The sequence below is a fragment of the Cheilinus undulatus genome, linkage group 11, assembly GCF_018320785.1.
Source record: "Cheilinus undulatus linkage group 11, ASM1832078v1, whole genome shotgun sequence".
Classification (NCBI taxonomy): Eukaryota; Metazoa; Chordata; class Actinopteri; order Labriformes; family Labridae; genus Cheilinus; species Cheilinus undulatus.
Window position 1 is genome coordinate 14,687,841 of NC_054875.1, and position 23,523 is coordinate 14,711,363.

General features: G+C 38.6%; 1 protein-coding gene across 1 annotated transcript in view; it reads right to left on the minus strand.

Annotated features, from left to right (window-relative positions):
- Window positions 1-23,523, minus strand: part of bsna (bassoon presynaptic cytomatrix protein a) — a 181,444-nt gene that overhangs the window by 50,997 nt on the left and 106,924 nt on the right. Inside the window, exon 4 of the mRNA XM_041798685.1 lies at window positions 6,705-7,154. Coding sequence (XP_041654619.1) covers window positions 6,705-7,154 — 450 coding nt within the window. The remainder of the gene's footprint in view (window positions 1-6,704; window positions 7,155-23,523) is intronic.

The window sequence follows — 23,523 nt, forward strand, 5'->3', positions numbered from 1 at the left end:
TACATTTTTCAATTTGCTTCATGAATTATGAAAAGCACAACAATTATCTAATACTTTAAAATCATTCCACTTTGAGTTTAAGGTTACATATATTTTAAGAAAAAAATTGTTATGAATCAATCAGGTGATTTTTTTTAAATTACAATGCAGAGATTAAAAGATTGTGTGGCTTTGCCATTCAGGACCAGGACTTGTCAGTTTGACAGTTATTATACTCTGGCTAGCTGCTCCCTGTTTACTTTTCTCATTGACTGATTTTCATGTCTACAACCAGTGCTGTCTTCTGAAATGCAAGTGGACAATAATGGAATTTATGGAAAAAATACAGTCATGTTTTGGCCAGGACAATGAAGCAAGTAATGAATTCCATTACCAGACTACATCTGTAGCCCTGCAATTTGTTTCCGCAGGAAAGAGAAACGGGGTGTCTAAATCGAAAATTAAATGACAGGTCTGGTTTTATACATATCTCCTTTAGTATAGTAAACTAGTAGGGCTTTTCCATTACATTGAGCACCTTGACTCTACTTGATATGACTCAGCACGGCAGCCCTGTGTGGCACAACAGAGCTACCCATTTAAGGATGTGTCTAGAGCTGATGATGCAGCGTTTTGAGCCCTCATTGATCTCAACCACAGTAACAAATACTGCACCTACTGAGAGTCCTGTGCGGTTTTACTACTGGATTAATGTTTCTTTATAACATGACAAAAACTGACAAAGAAGAAAAGACAAGAGCTAGAGTTTAATGTTTCTGTCTAAACTCATTGTATTTATATCTTCGTAAAGCAAAAATAAAACTGTTTCTAAGCTCAGACTGACAGGGCCACAAGACAATCTTTCCCCATTGTCTCTCTTTCTCTTTCTGCAATCAATAAACTAACACTAATTCACAGAAATCATCAAAAAGAGATAGTTTAGATAGAAGTTAGAGAACAGTCTTCTAAATATTTATTTATGTGTCTTTAGAATAGCAGAAAATGAACACAATCATAATTTTGGATCAGGCAATAAGAACTGTATGCTTTACTAGCACCACTTAATAAATTAATACTCATTAGTTGTTCATAGGAAAGACTTTCCCTATAATAATGTTTCAAACATCTCCAGCATTTTATTTTTAAAAAAGTCTAGATTTTATTCTATAAGAAGGAGAAAGGGTTAAGCTCCTGATTAGTAGGCCCAGATAAAGGTGTAATCTTGGAGCTGTGCCTGGTCTATCCTGATTTCACTCATAAATGTGAGAACTTAGGTCGTGTGCAACTATCACACCGCTAGTATGAGCACATAAATCTTTAGTTTTGGTTGTGGGTCATAAGCATTACAGTCCCACAGCGAATGTTGAGATCAGATGACCAGTGTTAAAGAGTAGGATGCATTCAGAGGCAGGGATAAACGTATCCCCCGGGATTAATTTATTATGGGGAAGGGGAGACCAGAAGCAGAAAGGGGGGAAATCCCCCTGGGAACCGCTCTGTAGTGCGCTTGGAGGCTGTGCTGCCATCAGTGCGGCCAAACTGCTGATGGAAAAGTAAATCAGCACGGCTTGGCTTTGATCATCATGGCAAAGCCCCATACATAAAAATAATCCAACATGTGCAAAGACATGCACAGTAACTAAAAAAAGCCCACATCACAGCTTTCTATTAATGACAAAACTGTAGCTAACAAAATGGCTAACAAAACTGCAGCCAATCAATCAAGGATTTCGGGTTGGCCAATAAAACTTCAGGGATGCTATTGTTGCCCCCTTGATCTTCTGGATTCACCCCTGGTCAGGATGAGAACAACTAATGTTGTGGTCAATATCACACTATCCGACTATTTCTGAATAGAAATAAGACAGGCTGTTTTGTTGAGATCTTAGTTTTTGCAGGTGTCTTACACATAATGCATTTCAATACATTTCAAAAGGCATAACAATCAGTGACCAAACCCCAGATGTTTAAAACCAAACTAACATTACATAATCAGGAACAGTTCAACTGAAAATGACATTGTATGCCAAGCCTGAGCACACCACCATGAGTAAAGAAGAAGCCGTTTGTTGTTTTAGCAAGGGCCTCTCCTTATTATCTCAACAATGACATTGAAAAATAACACATCAGTGGTGGTCTTGACTGGTCTTGATAGACAATCCTGAGTCCGGCCAGTCGGATACAGAGACAAGGCCTTTGACCCAAGTGCCACATTTGGCCCTTGAGCCATAGATTTGACCCCCCTGGAATAAGATATACTTTAGTTCACAAACTAATCAAAAGGGTACTTTAATAACCGTGGCTATAATCTGTATAACTGAATAGGAGGGTGATTTCAACCAGTTATTCTGTGGATCCATTCTTAGTGGTGATCTAAAAAAACACAAAATGATGTCCACTATACCGAACTCAATGTTTCAAAACTGAGGAAAACCGATGATATCAAAGTGTGATATGATATGTCAACTTTGATGGAGAGCATCTGGGTATTTCACAGGGGACCAAAAAAATCATCACCTGTGAATGAGCAGCTGTTATTAATCAATATAAGTAGCCACAAAGCATGTATTGGCTGTTCTTTCTACTTTATGATCACGGTTAAGTGTCAGGGACTGAGTCCTACAATGACAGCTTAAGAATTCTGTCTTTGCCTTAGGACATTTCCTGACAATAAAGTCTGGATTACCTGATCAGCTCAGTTTGCTTTTCAGAGGGTTTACGTCTATTTAAAAGGTTACAGGCGCATTTTCAGTGTGAAAAAATGCCAGTTTTGGAACAATAGCAACCAATTCCAAAAGTTCTACATTTAAATATTGTATTTTAAAGTTGATACAAAACATTTCTTGCTTTACAATAATAATGACAGGGATAGCTTCACAGAGAACATACTATATAAGAAAAGAATTTTGTTACACCAGAGACACAAAATTAAACATGAATTACTGAATATTCACATGCATTAGACAAACAAAATGCAATGATTACTTCCAAAACAGAATAAATCTGATTCAAATCAGAGGTTAACAGAAAATGACAGTACCAAGACATATCAGTAATGCAGTTATCACTAAGTGTCGTACAGTTTTTTTTCATTTGTGAAGACATTCTGAGCCATTGATGAAAAAAGGTTAATCAAATGGTGTTTTAAGAAAAGGGAAATAAAGAAAATTTAAGAGAACGTTATCTTTGGGTGCCAAATGTAAAGAAAGATTCTGAAGTTCATATGATTCAAACACCAAAACAATTTCATCAATGGCTCTGCTTGAGATAATTTTTCAACAACATGCCAAATCATAATCACAAAGGGACTAACCTGGTTAACGAAAGAGGAATGGAGGAAAGAATACAAAACAGAAAATGTTATGGAAGTCTTTTAAACAGTACATCTTATGATGGTTACAGTCCTTTAGAAGAGAAGTCTTACTTTGAGTTCTAAACACTTTAAATTCACAGAATCCGCCTAACTGAATAAACTCTGCCTCTGAAAACAACAAATGCAGGAAGTTTCATGAATAATACAGCAATAAGCAATAGCTGCCTTTAAGGAAAAAGGCATATTTGTCTCTAAGTTTCTTTCTCCCTCCTCAAGGTAATCCATGAAAGCAGCGTTGCCCTTTTCAGGCTCAGCATTTGGTAAGAGAGGATATACAGACAAATAACAGCCATGAGCATCCAACACTGTGGAGGAAAGCAACTGGCTTAACTTTTAATAAAGAAAATGTAAATCCCATAGAAAATCTTACCAATAGTACAGTACCACCACTTTTAATGGCATTGATTTTATTATATGTAAAATCTGGGGCTTTTCAGACAGAGTGCTCATCATCCTGTCTTAGTATGGCTGTTATTGAAATGTTAGGGGAATTTTACCTGACGCTTTTTAAGAGAAGAGCAATGGTGGTAGAGTTCGACATCTTAAATGTATTTAATGGGTTAGTAACCAGTTACAAAACAAGATTATGTCTGAAGTTACATTCACAGGCAGCAGCTAAAATATGCAATCAGACAATAATGGCTTATTGCTGTCCCAAACTTTATAAGTAATTACTTTCTTTGGTCATAGAATAAAAGGTGCAGAAAGAGCCCTGTTTTGTATCGTTGTCCACATCACAAAACTTAAAGTTTGGTTTCCTCTCTGAGGGTTTTGAGCAAAACAGGGACCAAAAGTTACCAAATTGATAAAGTCTCATAATAGATCTTTCCAGAGGGACTCTAATAAAATATGTTGGGCGTTTTATACCTTTACTGAGACACGACAGTGAATTAAAGAGTGAGAGAGTGGGGAATGATATGCACGATAGGAGTCAAAGAACACACTTGAACCCGGGCTTCTCACTTTGAGGACAACAGCCTCTGTATATAGAGGGTGTTAACTAAATCATCAATCATAAATAGGGACCATGATGAACCTTTACAAATATCAATACATAAGCAAAAACTGAAACCTATGTATTTTAAACACGATTCACAGCATGAATGGGAAGATGCCACCGTCCTTTATTAACATAAAATGCACAAAATTCAAACTTTGAAGGAGTTATAAGAGGGAATCCAAGTGTAATAAGAGACAGAAGATTCACTCAGATGTAGACAAAAATTTACTTCAAACGTTTAAAAAAATTGACTACTAACATGAGGGCATGGTCAATCTTTGTCTGATTCCTCTAAGATCATCAATTTTTCTTTTTTTTTTGGTCAGTCATTCATTTTTTAAATGAAATGCAGAAGTGGATTGAAAATACTGCTGTACTGAATGTGGGATTTTTTTCAAATCATAGGTAAAACCTCTTAACTACTGCTACCACGTTGGATTAATAAAAAGAGGGGTGCTACAAGACCTGATGAGGATATCATGGAAACTACATCTGAAAGAATTGAAACTACATCTTGTTAAATAACTGTGTAGGTACTCAAATGTAACACAGCATCATCATGCAATAAAGCAACAAAACAGATTCAGATACAGTGCATTCAAAAAGTTTTCAGACCCTCTTTCACTTATTTTAAATTTTGTAATGTTACTTGATGCTACGATTGTTTAAATTCATTTTTTCTCTCATTAATCTTCACTGTGTGTTAGCATCATGCTGTGGGGGTGTTTTTTAGCAGCAGGGATCATAAGAATGGCCAGGCTTGAGGGAAAGGAGCAAAGTACAGGGATATCCTCATTAAAAACCTGTTCCACAGCACTCAGAAACTCAGACTGAGCTGAAGGTTCATCCACCAAAATGACAATGACCCTAAGCACACAGCCAAGACAACACAGGAGTGACTAAGGGTCAACTCTGTGAATGTCCTGAAGTGGCCCAGCCAAAGCCTGGACTTGAACCCTAGTGAATGTCTCTGGAGGACCTGAAAGTTCCCATCCAACCTTAATGAGCTTGAGAGGTTCTGTAAAGAAGAATGGCAGAAAATCCCCCCAATTTAGGTGTGCAAAAGTGTGTTGGTTTACATTCAAAAAGATCCAAGGCTGTAATTGCTGCTAAAGGTGCTTCAGCAAAGTACTGAGTAAAGCATCTGAAAACATGACATTGTGACCTTTTTGTTTTTTCTTTTTAAAAATTGGTAAAACTTTCGAAAATTATGTTTGCATTTTGCCATGATGAGGCATTGAGTGTAGATTAATGAGAGAAAATAAATGAATTTAAACAATTGCTGCATCAAACTGCAGCATTAAAAAATTGAAAAAAAAAACTTATTGAATGCAGTGCAGATGTAGCAATACTTTGAAGGCGATTTACAAGGATAACCACTCTTAAATCAGCCTTAAAAATTGTTTTAAAAAATGTGAATTTCAAATGCATGTTTGTTCAGAACAGCTATCATGCTATAGTAGCCTCTGTCTCACTAGCTCTACTCAGTCTTCTGAAAAGGTAAAACATTCCTTGGGTTCCCTTGTAATATTTCAAGATAGATTATATTCTTTTTTTTAACTATTTGTTAATTTAGAATAGGCAACATAATACTAATACTGCTACTGTATGTTTTCTACCAGTGGGTAAGACATTTGGTATACATTTTTGCAGAATGCTAACCAGATAGACAAAACTGTTTCTTATCATGAGTTCACATTTAGGAGAAGGATTTTCCTGTTTAACTAAACATTTAAAAAAATACACACAAAAATCACCTGTCTCAGAACACCCTTTGGGACTAAATGTCTATGAAAGACTTTAAGTAAAGGAAGCTAATGTAGCAGTGCTCAGCTAAAGAGGAGTGCCATGCTTTTGCCTTCTGAATTATGGATAAAGCCATCACACCCCATCTTGTCTTGACCAGCCAACTAAAAAAATTCTGCTTAGATTTTGACTAACATCAGCATTTATACAAGTATTACAGCTTTATTATTATTATTATTATTTTTAATATCAGCTATCAGGACTGCTGGGTGTTTAAAGCAAAATGTTCATAAATCTGTGAACAGGCAATACTTTAAGCTTGATGGGAGAATAAAAATAAACTAGATGTGAAGCATGACCATGCTAAAAAAGCCAGCCATGTTCAGATAAATCAACCTGCACACAAACTCTCAAAGAGTTGCACAACAGTAACCATTTCTTGCATGACGGCCTGTATGTTACTCTATGGTAGGCACAGAATATTCTATTTTCTGTACAGCGTATCTTTGCCGAATTTATTTAAAGATTTGCTTTTGGGTCTTTCCATAGCTTAACATACAGTGGAGTCCATTCAACTAAAGCAATGTAACAAAAAGAATCACTTACATCATAGTGCCTGGACTTCTTAATATCTTTGATTGGTGTGATCTGCTCTCCTTTCTTCTGGGAGGGTTTGGTCTCTTTGGCAGTCTGGACATCCGACTCAGGCTTGGGTTTCTCCTCTGTGGGTTTCTGGGAGTCTGTCGTTGTAACTGTTGTTGTAGTTGGCGTCGTTATCTTGGTGTCTGTTGGTTGTTTGGCTGCAGTCGGAGCAAATGGCCCACTACCACCAGTCCCAGCTTGTGGTTTCTGGGTGTGAGGCTGAGCTGTCTTCGGAGTTTGGGGCGTGGTGGGTTTATGAAGAGGACTTTGCTGACTGGTTGGTGCCTGGTGGCGAGGTGAACCCATTGGCTGGTGCTTAGGTGATGAATGAGGAACAGGAAGTGGGGGTTCATCAAGGCCACCTCCGGACATCAGTCGCTGGGTCTGGCAGTTGAGACATAACCACTCCTTTTTCTGAAACACAAACCAAACAAAAAGACACTTTATTTTAAACTGCCTGTTGTCTAACAGAGTGTTGTGTGTGGTTTGAATGCTATCATAAGATATATTTGGCATCGCTCTCTGATATCATTATGAAATCTTCCATCCAGCATTTCTTTTGCTTTGAAAATTTCCAAGTCCATGTTAAGTAAATGTACCAAACTGAGCTTGGGTGGCGCTTTTGTCTGACTACTCACATCTCTTTTTACACTGCAGGTCACACTGACCCATTTGCACCCATTTACTCTACATTCACACACTGATGGCAAAGTCTGCTATGTAGAGTGTCCATCAGTATCCCCTAATCCCACATGTATTCTTGCATATTCACTAAAGCAGCATTTTGGGGTGAAATGTCTTGCCCAAACATGTGACCACAGGAGCTGGTGACCAAACCAACAACCTTCCTACTGAGACATGACAAAGTCTTCCTGCTGACCCACAGTCTCCAGACTGAAGGGAAATTTGAGTCATATAACCAACAAAAGAAACATTTTTGCAGTCAGCCAACCCAGCTCTTTCAAGCAGGTTCTGTCAATTTTACACATTAAAATACATTCCCCTATTTAGATTAAATTATATAATAAAATTAGGTAAGTTAACATATTTCACCACATCATGCTTTGCTGCAGGTTCATACGTTTGTCCTGTCTCTGCCTGCCACTTTGCCTTTATGTCTTTTTCATATGTTTGTAGTGAGGATGTTTCCAGGCGCCTATTGCCTTATTTGGCTTAATGACATTTAAAATGCAATTTACCAACTAGTTTAAAGAGGAGAAAGGGCTCTGAAAACAGTCAAATCCATCACAGGGTGATTGTGTCAGTGGGTATAGTGTGCCAAGGAGTGTGGCTAAAGATAGCAGCTAGGTCTGCCAGCCTTCATCCCTCTTTGCAGATTAACAGCATACTTAATGTGATTACTCATCACTTCTTTGTAGTAGAACCCTCAACAGCCCACATACAACTTTATTTCGATTTCTAGTTCAAAACACTGCCATACTGCACTGTTCCAACAACATGCTAACTGCTAAGTTTCTTATGTTATTGTCCGGTGAAGTTTCGTGGAAAGATCTGGCAGAAGGGCAGCAGCCATTAACTGGATCTACTGTGGCTTCTAGTGGTGGGAGGCTTCATTCAAGTTTTAGAAGAGCATTTTACCAGGATTTCAGGCCTGTGCAAAAAAAAAAAAACAAATGGATAATTAGTTTAACAGATTGTGTCAGCTAATTTGATATCCAAACTAAGCAGTTCAGCTGGCTAACTGTGCTCATCCCCAGGTTAGAGGGAAAGACATTCGGCTTGTTGTGTTCATGGCCCAAAATACACAATAAAGATATCATGTGGAGATCCCAAATCTTGAGTCTGAGTCCAGCATCAAATCCCGTAGAGCAAGTCAAAGTCAAGTCTAATGACACATTGGTGTGTGACTGAAGTGCGATCTATAAGTCTAAAACTCAGCCAGTCCCCAGCCCTGGAGCAAACTTCTTTATGAGTCACACTATTCAGATGTTTTCTGATTTAACGTCATAGGATTAAAAAGATTGATGGTTTACATTTTCAGCAGTTAAATCTGAATTTCACCTTGCCAGCAGACTGCTGAGACTGCTACAAAAACACGCACACTTGTCCTGTACGCACTGAAAGTCTAATTTTCCAGACAGAGCTGTCAGAGCTGCAGCAGGCTGAGCTTAGCTGACGTACTTTCTAAAAGGCAGCCACATTGACAGCTACAGAATTTTTCATCACTTCAGTTCCACTTACACACGCACTTTGAGGCTGACAATTAAATGGGGCTTTGATGCACCAACACACACGCACAGACAGTTTACCTTCTCTTCATTCAGGTCATTTTGGGCTGAGAAGTAATGAATAACTGACTCAACATTTAATTTTGTTATTTTCTCTTTCCATCTGTTAGTCATTTCAGTCAGTCATCTTGTATCTCTCCTCACTATTGAGCCACTTTTGTCTCTGAATTGTCAATGAATTGGTGTCTAAAACATTCCTCACAAAGACATGCTTCATCTCACAGCTAAAGAATGAATCTTAAATTATTTGGTCTTTAAGCATTACAGACAGAAGATTTAAAGATGGAACAGAAACTTTCTTATTAGGCTCGTGTTACTGATGCCCAAACTGATATCAACAGAACTTACTGCAAATAAAAAAAAAAAAAAAAAAAAAAGAGATTGTATGCACTTAAGTTGAGTTTGTTCATGTGCTTGCATGTGTGGTTGTATGAATGCATGTGCACTGTCCTTCAGAGCAGCCCATCGCTTCACCACTTAACCATCATGGCACAAACAATCTGCTCCTTTCTCCTCCTGTCAATAACGTTCACTAGAAAACTCCATCATTCCTCATTCTGCATTCAGACTGTCTCTCTCCTTCTGCCTCCCTCCATCTTTCTTCTCCTCAGCCGTGTCTGTCCTCTCAAAAGCCATTTAACAATAAAATGTATTGTGTCGTATTTTTTCCATCTTCCAGCTCTCTTGTTTACTTAATGCTCTTTTCCCGTCGTTAACTCCTCCATCTCTTTTGACATTTCATTACACGTCCACTGCACAACATATTTCTTCCACCACTGACTTCGATTCATGCCAAAACTGTGCAAATAACTGGCCTCTGTGTTCAACTTCAATTCTACCCCTCAGCCAAAGAGAGGCTGTCCTATTACTCATCAATGAAGGAGACTGATTCATCACATTTGGTCCAGAGGGGAACGGCATCATCTGTGGGGATGATTTAGTAAAGGCTTGTTGTCACTCAATGATTCTGACGTCTTTGTCTTCATCTATACATGTACCATATGGTTAGAAGATCTGACACCTTAAAACCTATAAAAAATGTCATTTTGCTTTTGAAAAATATGCAGAATAACTTCAAACACCTTATTATTCCATCCATACATTATTGGGCTTGTTCCATTCGGGGTCACAGAGGGCTTGAGCTGATCCAGGCTAACACTGAGTGAACAGACAGGTTACCCGAACCCACCAGCAGCCATTATACAGACTCACACTTCAACACACCCCTGCCACCCCACCCCCACAACTATTGCAAACTCTTTTAAAATTATTTTTCAGTGGACAAGTTCTGAAAAAACTATCACTATACTATTGCTACATCCGAGCAGATTGCTACTCTGGTGGCAGCCATTGTTTCAGCTTCCAGTTCAACTAAACCTCCCGTGGCTACTGCTTTGTTCTCCTCAAATGACACTGATTGGTCAGATCCGTTTTCAGACCGGGCACAAACATTATGAGCTTTATAAGATGGATTTGTCTGATGACAGACATTGAGTCTGTTCAGTCCATCTGGTTTGTAACGTTAACGGTCTGATTTTTTTCAAATATTTCTTCACTGTAAATTAGTCCACTTTGTCAATTACAGCAATTTGAGTAAATGTAATTAGTTACTTTCCACCCCTGGATGCCAGTGTAGAAATTAACTTGGATGTAGCTTTTATATAATAGTTTTATTTAGGGGTGCATGGTAACTATCAGGCCGATAATTATCAGGCCAATAAGAGGAAATTATTACGTCATTCCGATAAGTCCGATACCATGACAACTAGCCCCGATAACATATATATTTTTGTCAGCACGGCAGTGCTGGGGTTTGTTTTCTTTCTCACGAGACTACACATTCCAAAACAGCAGGTGGCACCGCAGCACACGACTCGCTGTTAAGCACCAGAGAAGAAGAGGAAGCAGCCCCTGTGCTAAAATGCTAACAACACAATGGCGTTATGGTGAGGATAACACAGCTGTGTGTGTAGAATTTGCCCTGCAAAGGTCGTGAAGAGTAGAAAGAAGTCCTCGACGGATCTTATAAGTCACTTAAGAGTCATCATCCTAACGACGTTAAAACGAAGCGGCAGCAGCCACTAGCCTCAGCCGTGGGCATTAGGACCGAGTCAACGGCTAATACCAGGAAGAGCACTGATTGTAAGCAGGCATTGAAAACTGCAGAAAGTTTGCCAGAGCCAAAAGGCGCAACATTATAATAACGAAATCAGTCTGAAAGTCTCCTGATCCATCGCTACTTTCATAGACATATACCTGCCTGCTCTGTTTGACGTGGTTTAATCCAGTCTGATTGATGTTAGGAAAACACAGAAGAAAGCCTCTGTAGCTACGTTTCCATTACCCTTAGAAATGCGCAAAATCTAAACAGCGCAATAAAAAAACTGGTAATGGAAACACCAGAATTTTATTTATGAGCACAATAGATATAAAGAGAACAGTTGAAGTGTTAATCTGTTCTTTCAAAACAAAATGAAAGGAGTGAGAGAGACAGGGATAGATAAAACAGATTGACAAATTGACATTGCCATGCCATCCATCCATCCATCTATATAGGATGTCCCTGCTAACACTCTAAGTTAATGAGGTTTTTCTCCACTCGTTGAAAGATATTTTTACTTTTCTCACATTTACACCTACAGTTCTCTTTCCTCCTTCACTGCATGTTCACAACTTCTCCCCCCTCCTCTCAATCCGCACCCACCCCTCTCTTCTCCCCCTTCACTCTCTTTGTATCTTTTTCTCTCTCCCTCCAACAGAGTGAAGGCTATTTTTACCCAGAATGCCACTGTTCTACTCAAGCGCGCACTCACTCACTGCTGCTTTAGGCTGTGCTCTGCTGCTCCACATGCACTCATACTTGGAGTCCTACAGTTCCCAGCAACGCAAAATGGAGGAGGCCTGCATAGCCAGAAGGAGAGAGATGACAAGCAGAAGGAGAGGGAAGGGGAGATGAGAAGCCCACTGGGTGGAGGGGGGAGAGATGAGAAAAGTGAGGGACACCTTACATGCAGGAGAGCACACACAGACAGTGATTCAGCTCAGCCTCGAGTAATGTGGCTCCCTGCTGAGTCTGCAGTAATTGGAAGAAGAGAGAAGACAGACAAAAAGGAAAAAGTGCACAAAAGAGTGACCTACTCTCTAGCAATGTAAGTATCCAGATAAAAGGTCAATGCCCTTAACTAATACAGTATAAGCTCATTCAAGTAAGGCAATGCGGACCCTCTATGCAACAGTCCATATAACTCCTGTGCTATGAGGTTGTAACATGCCACACTTACACGCTGCACTACTTCACTACTTGGCACAAAGCCATGCATCATCATCATCACCATGAAAACCTCACAGTAATTCAACGTGAAATGCTCCTGCAGCAATACCTCCACCCAGTGTCACACACTCTCATGAGCCAATCAGGGTGCAGACAGGTGGTGATTGATGTTTCAATACACCTATCAATTCCTTCTAAATATGGCTGCAGTATCTGCTGAGCTGTGCAACACTCTGAAAAACTGCCATAGCACACAGCAGGGAACTGACATGAAATCATGTGGTTAGAATGAATCAGAGGCTGTTGATCAAACAGCTTGTAAGGATGGAAAAAAAAAAAAATATATATATATATATATATATCAAGATTATTTAGAAATAACTATTGATTTCACTAAGTATTATGGCTGAAAATCATTTTCCTGAGATTCTGCTTCCATCCTCTGTTTATTTCTTGAACCGTCACAGCACTCTGTGAGATGTGGGACAGGTTTCACTGTTCAGAGTTCAAGTTGCATTGGTTCTGTCCTCATACAAGGAAGGACTCATTTTCATACAACAATATACAGCAAATTTTTTAGGAGAGCTTCCACATGAAGTCTTTTTCCCACTATTTGAAGAACTACTTACTCTGATTTACTGGCAGAAACTAAATTGATGTCATCACATTTTTTCCTACTTTTATATATCACAGTACATTTTTTGCTTCTCGTCTTTAAACTGCAGCGTTTGATTCTTAAGTCCTTAATGTTATTCACAACATACTGGATGAACTTCACTTGAGTTTGGCAGCAATAGTTTGAGGCTAACTAGATTGGACTCCTACCATTAAATAGATATGATACTCAAAAAGAATGCATCGCTACCATAGACTGTAGAAAGTATTGGACAGTATTGGCAGGTAAGTCTGAATGATGGCAACATTACGATTGCTGAAGGGAATTTGAAGTGAATCTGCACCAGTTGCCAAAAAAACTGCCTTAAACAAACTTTAAGGCTACTTAGAAAAAGACAAAGAGGTGGAGCTGGCTTGCACTGTATCAGCTACGCCCCTAATTATTCATTAAAGAAAAAAATCTGACTGAGCTGTTAAAAAAAATCTCCTTTACTGTGTGCCCAAAAATAGTGCGTGGCAACTGACTGAGTTTCAATACCAATTTAGCCTGCCATGGTCATGGAAACAAAATAATTAAGATTAAATTACTGTGTAATCACGTCGTATTGCTGAAAGAGCAAAGAAGATAACAAAAGGGCAGGTTTAATTTACTAAACAGAAAACCAATGTTTTGATTTAATTTATAGATTTCTTAACTAGAAATGCACTTAAAAGTGTTGTGTTCTTGCTGAAAGCGTTCCCAGGATGCACGTGTTATAGTGTCACGTCTATTTCTCTTGGTGCATTGGTTTTCTGTTTTGTAAATAGGCCATATGAGGTGCCTTTTCACCGAACAGAGTCCTCGATTAAAACAGGAAGTACACAGTATTGAAAAGAAGGCCACAGAGCTCGCAGGTACTGAGCAGTGCTGGTTTCAACTTGCTGGGGGTTATAGAGGTGAGTTTGAGCTATTAAACTCGCAACCTATGGCAGCCACCGTGACAAGACACGTCCTGTTACAGCTAGAAGGTAAGGTATATGAAATTAAGAATTACTCTGTCTTTGAAAACTTTAGGAAATATTTGAGATACAGTAAGACCTTCATTAAAAAATAGAACTGAAGAATTGTCCCTTTTTAACTTGATATAGATAATGCAATAGCTGGTTTTTCTAAACTGGATTGCACCAGTATCAGTGATTAACACTGAAACAGCAATTTAGGTTAATGATCAACATGTCAACATTTTAAAATAATGCTTTCAGATTTTCTATTACACAAGTAAGGTTACAAAATCAGAAGTCAATCATAACTGAGTTTCATAATTGATATAAGAAATACTAATTCTCATTTCAGACAGTTAAGAGTAAGTTTTGTTATGAGAAGAACAGAAAAATCCTTTAAAAGATCCTAACATTCTTTATTATTGAATGAGGAAAGTGGAGATTTAAGACAATCTGCTTTTTTATCTTGTAAACTTCACAGCATAACAACAATCTCATTTTGAGACTTTTTAATTTCTCATTTGCATGAATTATATTATTTTTTTCACGCACAAACTTTAATCAACACATACATACAGTATAGTACATGCATGCTGTGTAGCTTCAAAGACACACACTTAATACATCCAATAGGACAGAAAGGCATGAAGGAAGTGGCATGTCTTGAGTGAAAAGACTCTTATTCTATTTAAAAGCACACACACTCCCACCAATACACAAACACATATGTACACATGATAGCTGGATTAAAGGTGAAGGATTTCATCTCACACCCTTTTCACAGGTAAAAGGGACACAGGGAATGAGATTGGAGAAGGAAATACAATAAAGGTGAGAAGAAGAAGAACTTAAAGGTAAAAGACAAATTTAGAAGATTTCAAAGAGATTGAGGAAGGGTGATGAAGATAACAGAGAAATTAATCCTGTGGATGGAGGATGAAGTAAAGGTGGAGAAGAAAAAGGAGGAGAGAAAAGAAATGGAGAAATAAATAACAGAAACTGAGGAAGTATAGAGTAGGTGGAGAGATGGGAGGGGATGAATTATGGGAGCAGAAACCTGTGAAGAAGAGAGGGAGACATAAATTGGAGAGGAGGAATGGCTTTAGTTAAGTTGATGCGGAATAACAAAAGCAAAAAGGGAAAGAGGAGAAGAGAGGGCAAACACACAAAACTGAATCTTCCTTGTTATGTAATGTGAACAGGTTTCATTTTCACACAGATATTTTAAAAATTGTATCAGTGGAGCCTCTTTAATTATGTAATCTTGTTGTGTGACTGAACGTGGGTGCAGGGCTGTATCTGTGTGTTTGTGTTCATGTTTACACATTATGTTTTATTGCCCACATTACACTGCCAACTTTCTCACTGCCCACCTATTTTCTGTCCCTGGCCAAACAACCGGCCATTCTTCACTGAGGCACATTTAAGACCAAGATTAGGAAGATCTGTGGTCCTCTTTTCTCTGCCCATACTACGTGACGGAGGATCTCATTTGTACAGTGCTTCTCAAAACAGTACACCAGCAGTACTGATCTAGCTACGTGGTCAAAGCCTCACCTCATATGCATGTTTGCACATATTAATCTATTTACCATACTTATTATTAATTTAATCAATTTACTGACTCAAGTAATTAATCTATTCACTGTAACTCAAATACTATAAGAAAGCTCTCTGTGGTAAAATGCCTTTCTTCATTTCAACTAATCAATTATCTTGAATTACTTGATCTACCTCATGCACATATGCCCACATCCTTACATGTTTCATACTGCTATGAAACATGTAAGGCAGCATGTTTGCACACTTTGCACATCTTGCAACCATACCGTCAATGCACATGGACAAAAGTGTGTACATATTTAAATCAGAATTTCTCATACTTTTTCAGTTGTATTTACATTTTGTATTTAATGCTTAATTACTGTACACTGAGAGAAAACCTTACTAGATCAAATTCCTTGTTGCATAAGCATACTCGGCCAATGAAGCTAATTCTGATTTAGTGTTGTGATATTAACTTTGCCATCTCTGAATACTCCAGATTCTACTGTAGGCCATTAGAACTTTTGTCTTTTGTCTACAAAATACCAATATATTATATAGATATTATATTATACTATATCTACTTTTCCTTATCCAGTCTTTGTTTTCTAGTCAATCTTATGCAATTTTAATCATCTTCCCCCACAAAAGTTACATAAATATTCTCAATAATACAGGGAATTCAGTGTTGAATGTTCTAAATATCCTGGAGGAGGATCCTGGACCCCTCTCTGATTTGATCTGACGTGATACACTAGTCCAGTTCTCTAACATGGCTACCAGGTTGCCAAATTAAAAACTGTTACAGCCCATTCTTATTTCAACAGATCTTTGCTGACAAAAGTATTATTCTGCCTTTTAATAGTTAAACTGTTTAAACTCAGCTCAGTGCACCTGCTCAGCACAAAAAATGTGTCATTATAAATATTAATAAACACGCATTCTGACAGAATAGAGGCATTACATGTGCCTGAAATCATCATAAAATTATTTTGCCCTATATCATTCGACACTTCCTAAACAGTTTATTAAATCAGAAAAAGATTAAGTCCTGGTCCAGTGTACCAGGAAATCTCTCTTTATTGAGAGTTTACCATGCAAAAAGTAGTATTAATTTGTCTCAGTTCAGGTCTCTAAGAGTCTTTAATTTGATTTTAAATGCGTGTAAGAGACCTTTATTTAGTATTCTGTAACAAAGAAGGAATCTAACATAAACATAAAGTGTTTCTAAAACATTTCACCTTCAATCATGAATCTACATATCTTAAAACTTAAACATGAGATGACCTGGTGTTCAGATGGAAACAAGCAATGAAAAGCTATGTATTTTAAAAAAGAAAGTAAAGTTGTTTAATTTAAGTGCAGTTATGTTTAAATTATTTTATACTGAGCTCACATAACTAGAGTGTCAAGAAATAAAGCAAAATATACCTTTCAACTTCACCATGCCCCATAAATCTACCTAACTCAGCATAAGTTAGCTTAGCGGTTAGCTTAAGCTAGCGGTTAGCAAAAACCACAACATTCTAATAGCGTTAGCTAGCATTTAGCCAGTAGCATTAGCGATTTTTTTTAGCATCGCAAAACCATAATAAAACCGTCACCTGAGTATGTAAAATGCCTTTAAAGCCATTTGATAAGTTCAGTTGGTTTTAAGGAAAAGTATCTCACCTTTGAAAGCTTGTTTTGTCAGTCTTTCTTCCATTAAAAAGTTAAGCCTGTTAGCTTAACTTGTTTTGAGAGAGAAAGAGAATCATTACTCTGCCGTTTTGTTTTGAGTTTTCAGAGTCCTTTCAGAGCATATTTTCAGAATGTGTGCAGGTAGAGAGGTGAAAGTTATGCAAAAGAGACGTACTAGCTGCAGGTGGCTTCATGCTGAGTTGATCTGAACAGGGTGTATAGGCATATGCGCCTGTCTCCTGGGAGTCATCCTAAATACACAAAAAACTCTTTTTAAGTAGCCCTACATGTATATACATGTAGGTACATAGGATAGGTACGTTTGTATGTAAACTGAAGGTGTGACTTTAGCTGTCTGAGACGTGAGAAACCATATAATTTCATCATACAACAAGTAGGCTGAAGCCGTGGAGATCATAATTTGTTGCACTGCTTACTTGCCTTTCATACTTATATATGAAGTATGCCTATAGTGATTTTAAACTAGCCTTGCTCAGATGAAACATATGAAACAGCCAGGGGAACTGAAAACTTCTGTAACTTAATCAGAGCTGTCAAACAACTTAAAATCTGTCATACTCTTTCCACTATATTTTTGCATAAAATGTCTGCAAAAATAAGATTACAGCTGCAGGGGGAAGACATTAACCTAAATGTAGTTTATTAAAAAAGAAAAAAAAGTCTTTTCTTGTTTCTTTTTTTTTTTTTTTCTTTTTTTTTTTTCTTTTTTTTTTTGCAGTAGGTGTAGTTTAAGTAGGCTACTTAACAGTTTTATGAAAGTGGCTTTTGAAGGAAACATTTCATGGATGGAATTTCAGACAGACCAGGGATTTGAACCAACAACACGACTAGGAACAGCTGGCTTAAAGGCTGAAGGCTTTGTGGTTGAGACAGAAGCAGACCCAAAGCCTTCTATGGTTAATTTACAGTTTGACACACATCTGTCATGGGAGCTCATCTTAAAAATTCTACTGTCTCATTGGGGCTGATTGACAAATGCTGATGTGGCCTTCACACAATGTACAAAAATAAAATACAATGAAGCAACAGGAGCATCACTTTGCAGTGTGAATGTGTGTATCCCTGCAGGACTGTGTGTGTGCATTGGTGTGTACTGCTTGCCTATGTGTGTATGGGCTGCAGGGATCAGAGGATTTTGACTCCTGCAGTAATAGGATGGCAGCTAGCCAGCAGCAAAACAGGGCAGAGCCACAGTGGACCTGCCTATCTTTCTGCTGCATGAGTCACAACAAGAAGGCAAACAACCCAACTAACATCTACCACTGCTTCATCATTCATATAACTTTTTTATTAGAATGATTAAGCCCCTTTAAACAGATTTTTATTTTGCACATATAGCAGATCATATATTTTTCTCAGGCGCTGATTAAGATGAGAGTGAAACTCAGTTGGTTTTGCCAACGTGTTAGCCGTAACAATTTTATGCTGATTCTAGTTGAAGCTAACTTCTACAGACTGCTTTCAGCTTTGTTTCAAACTACTTCATAAAATATATATATTGTGTTTTCCTGTGCTAAGTGGGGTTTTTTCCTTTAACAGGCTGGACTCAAAGCTTTTGGACACTACTCAGACACTGCAAGAGCTTGTTTGTTTCTTCTGATGAATAAATAAAATCAAAACTGTTCTTTTAAAAATCTGCACTTTAGCTAGAGCAGCATTTTATACGTAGGAACTTTCCCCTGGGATAATGAACTTTTGGAGGTATGTGGTGCATTTTCACTGCAGGGGCTAAAGTCTAAAAACAGGCCAGGAGACTCATATCGCATCCTTGCTTTAAAAGATTCACTTTTTTTTTTAAAACTGCAGAGATTTGCAAGTGGGCGGAGCTATGCAGTGTGTCTCTACTTTTCTTCTTTTGTTATTTATTAGATTGAGAGGCCCCATGGCAGCAGAGTATACACTATATGGACAAAAATATTTGTACACACCTGTTATTTATTGAATTCAGGTGTTTCAATCAGACCCATTGTCACAGGTGGATAAAATCAAGTATGTAGCCATTCAGTCTCCATTTGCAAACATTTATGATACAAAATGGGTCATTCTGAAAAGCTTAGTGACTTCAAGCATGGTACTGTAACGGATGCCACCTCCGCGATTAGACAGTTCATAATATTTCATTGCTATAAATGAAAGTATTAGAAAGTGGAAGCATTGAGGAACAACAGAAACTCAGCCACAAAGTGAGAGACCATGTAAAAATGACGAGTGAGGTCAATGACTGCTAAGGTGCATGAAAGTCCCCAACGCTCTGCTGATTTCATCAAGCACATAAACTGTGCTGTGGGAGCTTCATGGAATGGATTCCCAAGGCCAAGCAGCTGCATGCAAGCCTCAAATCACCAAGTCGAATGCCAGGCCACTGGACTGTGGAGCAGTGAAAATGTGTTCTGTGAAGGGACAAATCGGGCTTCCCTATTTGGCAGTCAGATGGATGAGTCTGGGTTTTGGCGGATCCCAGGAGAACATTACCTGCCTGACTTCACTGTGCCAAATGTAAAGTTTGGTGAAAGAGGGATAATGGTATGGGGTTGTTTTTCAGGATCTCCAGTGAAGGCCAGTCTCAATGCTTTGGCATACCAAGACATTTTGGACAATGGTATGCTTCCAACTTTGTAGCAACAGTTTGGGGAAGGCCATTTTCTTGTCCAAGATGTCTGTGCCCCAATGCACAATCAGAGACTATAAAGACAGTGCAGAAGAAGTTGACTGACACTCCAGGAACCCTGTCCTTAACCCCATCGAGCACCTTTGGGATGAACTGGAACTGAGGTTGCGAGCCGTGTCCAACATCAGTACCTGACTTCAGAAATACTCTACTGAATGAATGGACACAAATTCTCACTGATTTCCACTGCTGCAACTATTAATACTAATCTTGTCTAAGTTATTATTTATAGTAAAATTCATATGAATTTAAGAGCTTCTTAACTTCAACTGTTATGCCAAATAAAATCTCACATCCTCCCCTTTATTAGTAATGTTGAATGAGACTGATTGGCCATTTCTCATACTTAAATAATACCATTATTACTGTCATTGAAACCCTTAATTTGTCTTGTTTCTGCTGTTGTTGCTTTGGTTGTTGTTTGTTTGTCTTTTCCCATTTATCTCTCTCTGCAAGCCCAACAGAGTCAGGGCACATGGATGTTCAAACATGAGTTGGGCTCACCTAAAGGATTCTGTTAAAGGGCAGGTTTTCCTTGCCACTCTTACTTTGATGAATGATGCCAAGAGCTTTGTTCAAGCTGGATTAGAGCTGGATCTCTATAAATAACACGACAAAGAGTAAGATGGTCTTTTTGTAAAGTGTCTTGAGATGACATGTGTTATTAATTTGCACAAAACAAACACAGACTGATTGATAGAGATTGGTTGACTCTTATCAATTGTATACATTAGTGTGATGTATGACTTTTCTTGCAGATGACGGTTCTTGCCCGATTGTTTCTACATTGCCAAATGCCTTTCTGTTCATAAAAAAAAGGATATGTTTCTTACAACATGTTCCCGCAGAGCTGTCAAACAGACTTCCTCTTTAGGGACACAAAAGTTTACCAACGCAAAGTTCTGCCCTTGCTGTGTGCACCCAGATTTGAACCTTATCCTCCATGGTGGGGGCTGCTGGGTATTATCAGGATTTAATTGATCTGGCCTTGGTTTTAGTATGAGAGAGACTGCAGCCTTTGAAGTCCTGAAATGTGTACTTTGATGTGCAGGAGGCAGTCTTCACTTGGACAGCAGCACTATGGGTTTGGGAGATTGCTGGCTCATCCCGCAGGGGGGAGGGGGGCACGCAAAGAAAAGACACGATCAGACAGATGCTAGCGAGGAAGTTGGGGGTAAAAATCTTGAGGAAAGTTCAGCTAAGGGCTTAGCGCCTGGAGAGGGGAGAGAAAGTCTTTCAGTGTGAGATGTGTGAGTGAGATGGAAGCAGAGAGCTAAAGCTGAGGAATGGGGGAAAAAAAGGTAGAGTTAGGGGCGGACATGTGAAAAGATGAAGTGTTATAGTGAGAGAAAAGCAGCGAGAACAGATGGAGTGATTGGAGGGAACTAAATGAGAGGGTGTTGAGGGTGAAATGAGAGAGATGGGAAAATAAGAACCTCTCAGCTCTGGTTCCCACTGTGCATTATAGATCGCTACATAAATCAATACCTGCACAACAAGAACAATCTCACTGACTAAAACTGAATACACTTTTAAGCCTGATTTTGATTGCATCAAACCAATTACACTCTCATGGAACACTGCAAGACCTCATTTAACATCAAGTTACGGCAAAGAAAAGGTATAATACTCTATGGTTTATATGGCATAATGTAGCATTAGTGACAGAACCTATCAGGTACAGAAGCTGGAGAGATAATGTAGACTGTAAAAATAGTAATGACTATGGGTAAAGGCTAAACTACCTTGCAGGCTATTTTTGGTTCTAGTCAGAGTATAGAGACAGCGGAAGAAATAGAGACTAAAAAAGGAAAACATAAAAGCTTCAAAAAGCTGAAACATTTGGAGCTCCTGTGGCAGTGTGTACACTGGATTAACGGAGGAGAAGACAAATGGTGAGAGGAAAAAGAACAAAGAAAAAATGAAGAGTTATTTAATTTTCCATGAAAGTCAAACCAACATGAGAATCTGTTATGTCATAGACAGCACATACCTCAGGGATCATTGTTTTTTTCCATGACTTAGATATGTGTAGGTAAGTACAAAAGACGAACCTTGCAAAGCAGATGGATACGTCCGTTTCCTTGTTTTTCACTGGCAAATCCATCTTGCAAAGCTCCCATCTGAACCATTTGGGCCCGGTTAAAAAGTGACAGGACCAATCAGCGATAAGGAGCGAGGGGAGTCAGGACGTAAACAAGCAGCAGCAAGAGGAGGGTGCAATTATGGGGGAAGAGCTTAGCGTGAATGCTGCTAAAGTGCCAGTTTTATCAGGACTTGACGACATTTCTTCGTTAAAAGAAGAACAAAGAACAGCAGTGAGTTATCTTTTCAAAAACGACAAAAGTCATGTACTTACATGTATATAGTCGCCATATTTCGCGTTATTCGCGGCTTCATCCAATCACACTGACTTTTTTTCAAAGCCTCTGCCTTTTCCCAGATGTTTCCCATCTGGCATGTCAGGTTAACCAAAGATGGGACTTTATAACATGGCTCCACCAATCGATCGCAGTTAGGCTATAAAATGAAGTCACCTGTGTAGTGACTTAGTTTACAACAAGGTGGAAACTTTGACTTCGGTTTTGTACAACAGCTAGGGGTGTACATGCATTGCTAAATCTATTAAATTTATTTTTGCATTTCATAACAAAACAAAATGTTTTGTCGATAACAAAAGAGAATCAAGTAAGAAACTGAGAGATAGTAGGAAATGTCATGGGGAAAAGGAACTGCAGGTTGGACTCAAACCTGGTCCACCTGCTTGGAAGATTAAAGCCCTGTGTACACGGGACATGACCTAACAGCCGGGCCATCTTTGTCCTTTGGTGATTTTCACATCGGGCAAAGACACCCAGTTTCAAGGGGCCTCTTGCTCCAAGTGGCCTCAAGATACTGTTATTAAAGACCCTGTAAAGTGAAATCCAAAGTTTTCTGTCTTAACACACTAGAAATGTTGGAATATGGTTGCTGCAAACATGTGAACCGAGTGTGAGTCAATCAGTGTACAGCCAGGTGTGTGTGTGGCAGGCAGCCACTGATTGGGGCCAGGTGTGGCAAACTTATATATACTCCTGGGCTGCAGCACTCTGTGCTGACTCATTATCTCACCTTCAGAGATACTGAGAGCATCTCTAGGTTTTCTTGTGCGTGTGTTTTTTTCATGAAAGAGTTGCATAACCATATCTGAAACTTTCAATAAGAATCCTTAGTTTATCAGTCACTTCAGACCATTGTGTGTCAGTGCTGAGGGTTATAACCCTCTTCTAACTGGTCTAGTGGCCTTTGCATTTCATTTATGAGTTTTCTCAGTCTCCCAAGTTGTTTCAGTTTGTTGTCAGCTGCTTGGCAGCAGTAGTTTAGTTTCTTCATTATAACCAGAACGGGAGCTTTTGGGTCATCACTTACCAACATATATGTTTTGTTTTGTTTCCCCTCTCCCTACTGATCGTTCGCGATTTTAGTGGTTACCCTTTTAGGATAACTTTTTAAAACCCGTTCCCAGATTTTTGCCAATACACAGCCCTATTAAATACTTACAATATAAAAGGCATTTTTGTAAACAGGAAGCTAGCTTAAAATGCTTTAGAAATTAATATCCAAAGCGCTCATCATCACAAAGCTAACAGATGTACTTAAAACTGTCCTTCTTCTGCCCAGAACACAAACCATCCCCAATAGTCCAAAATATATCTATTTTAAATATCCACTAAAAGGTCAAATATCAGGATGAATTAAAAACTGCTATCCACC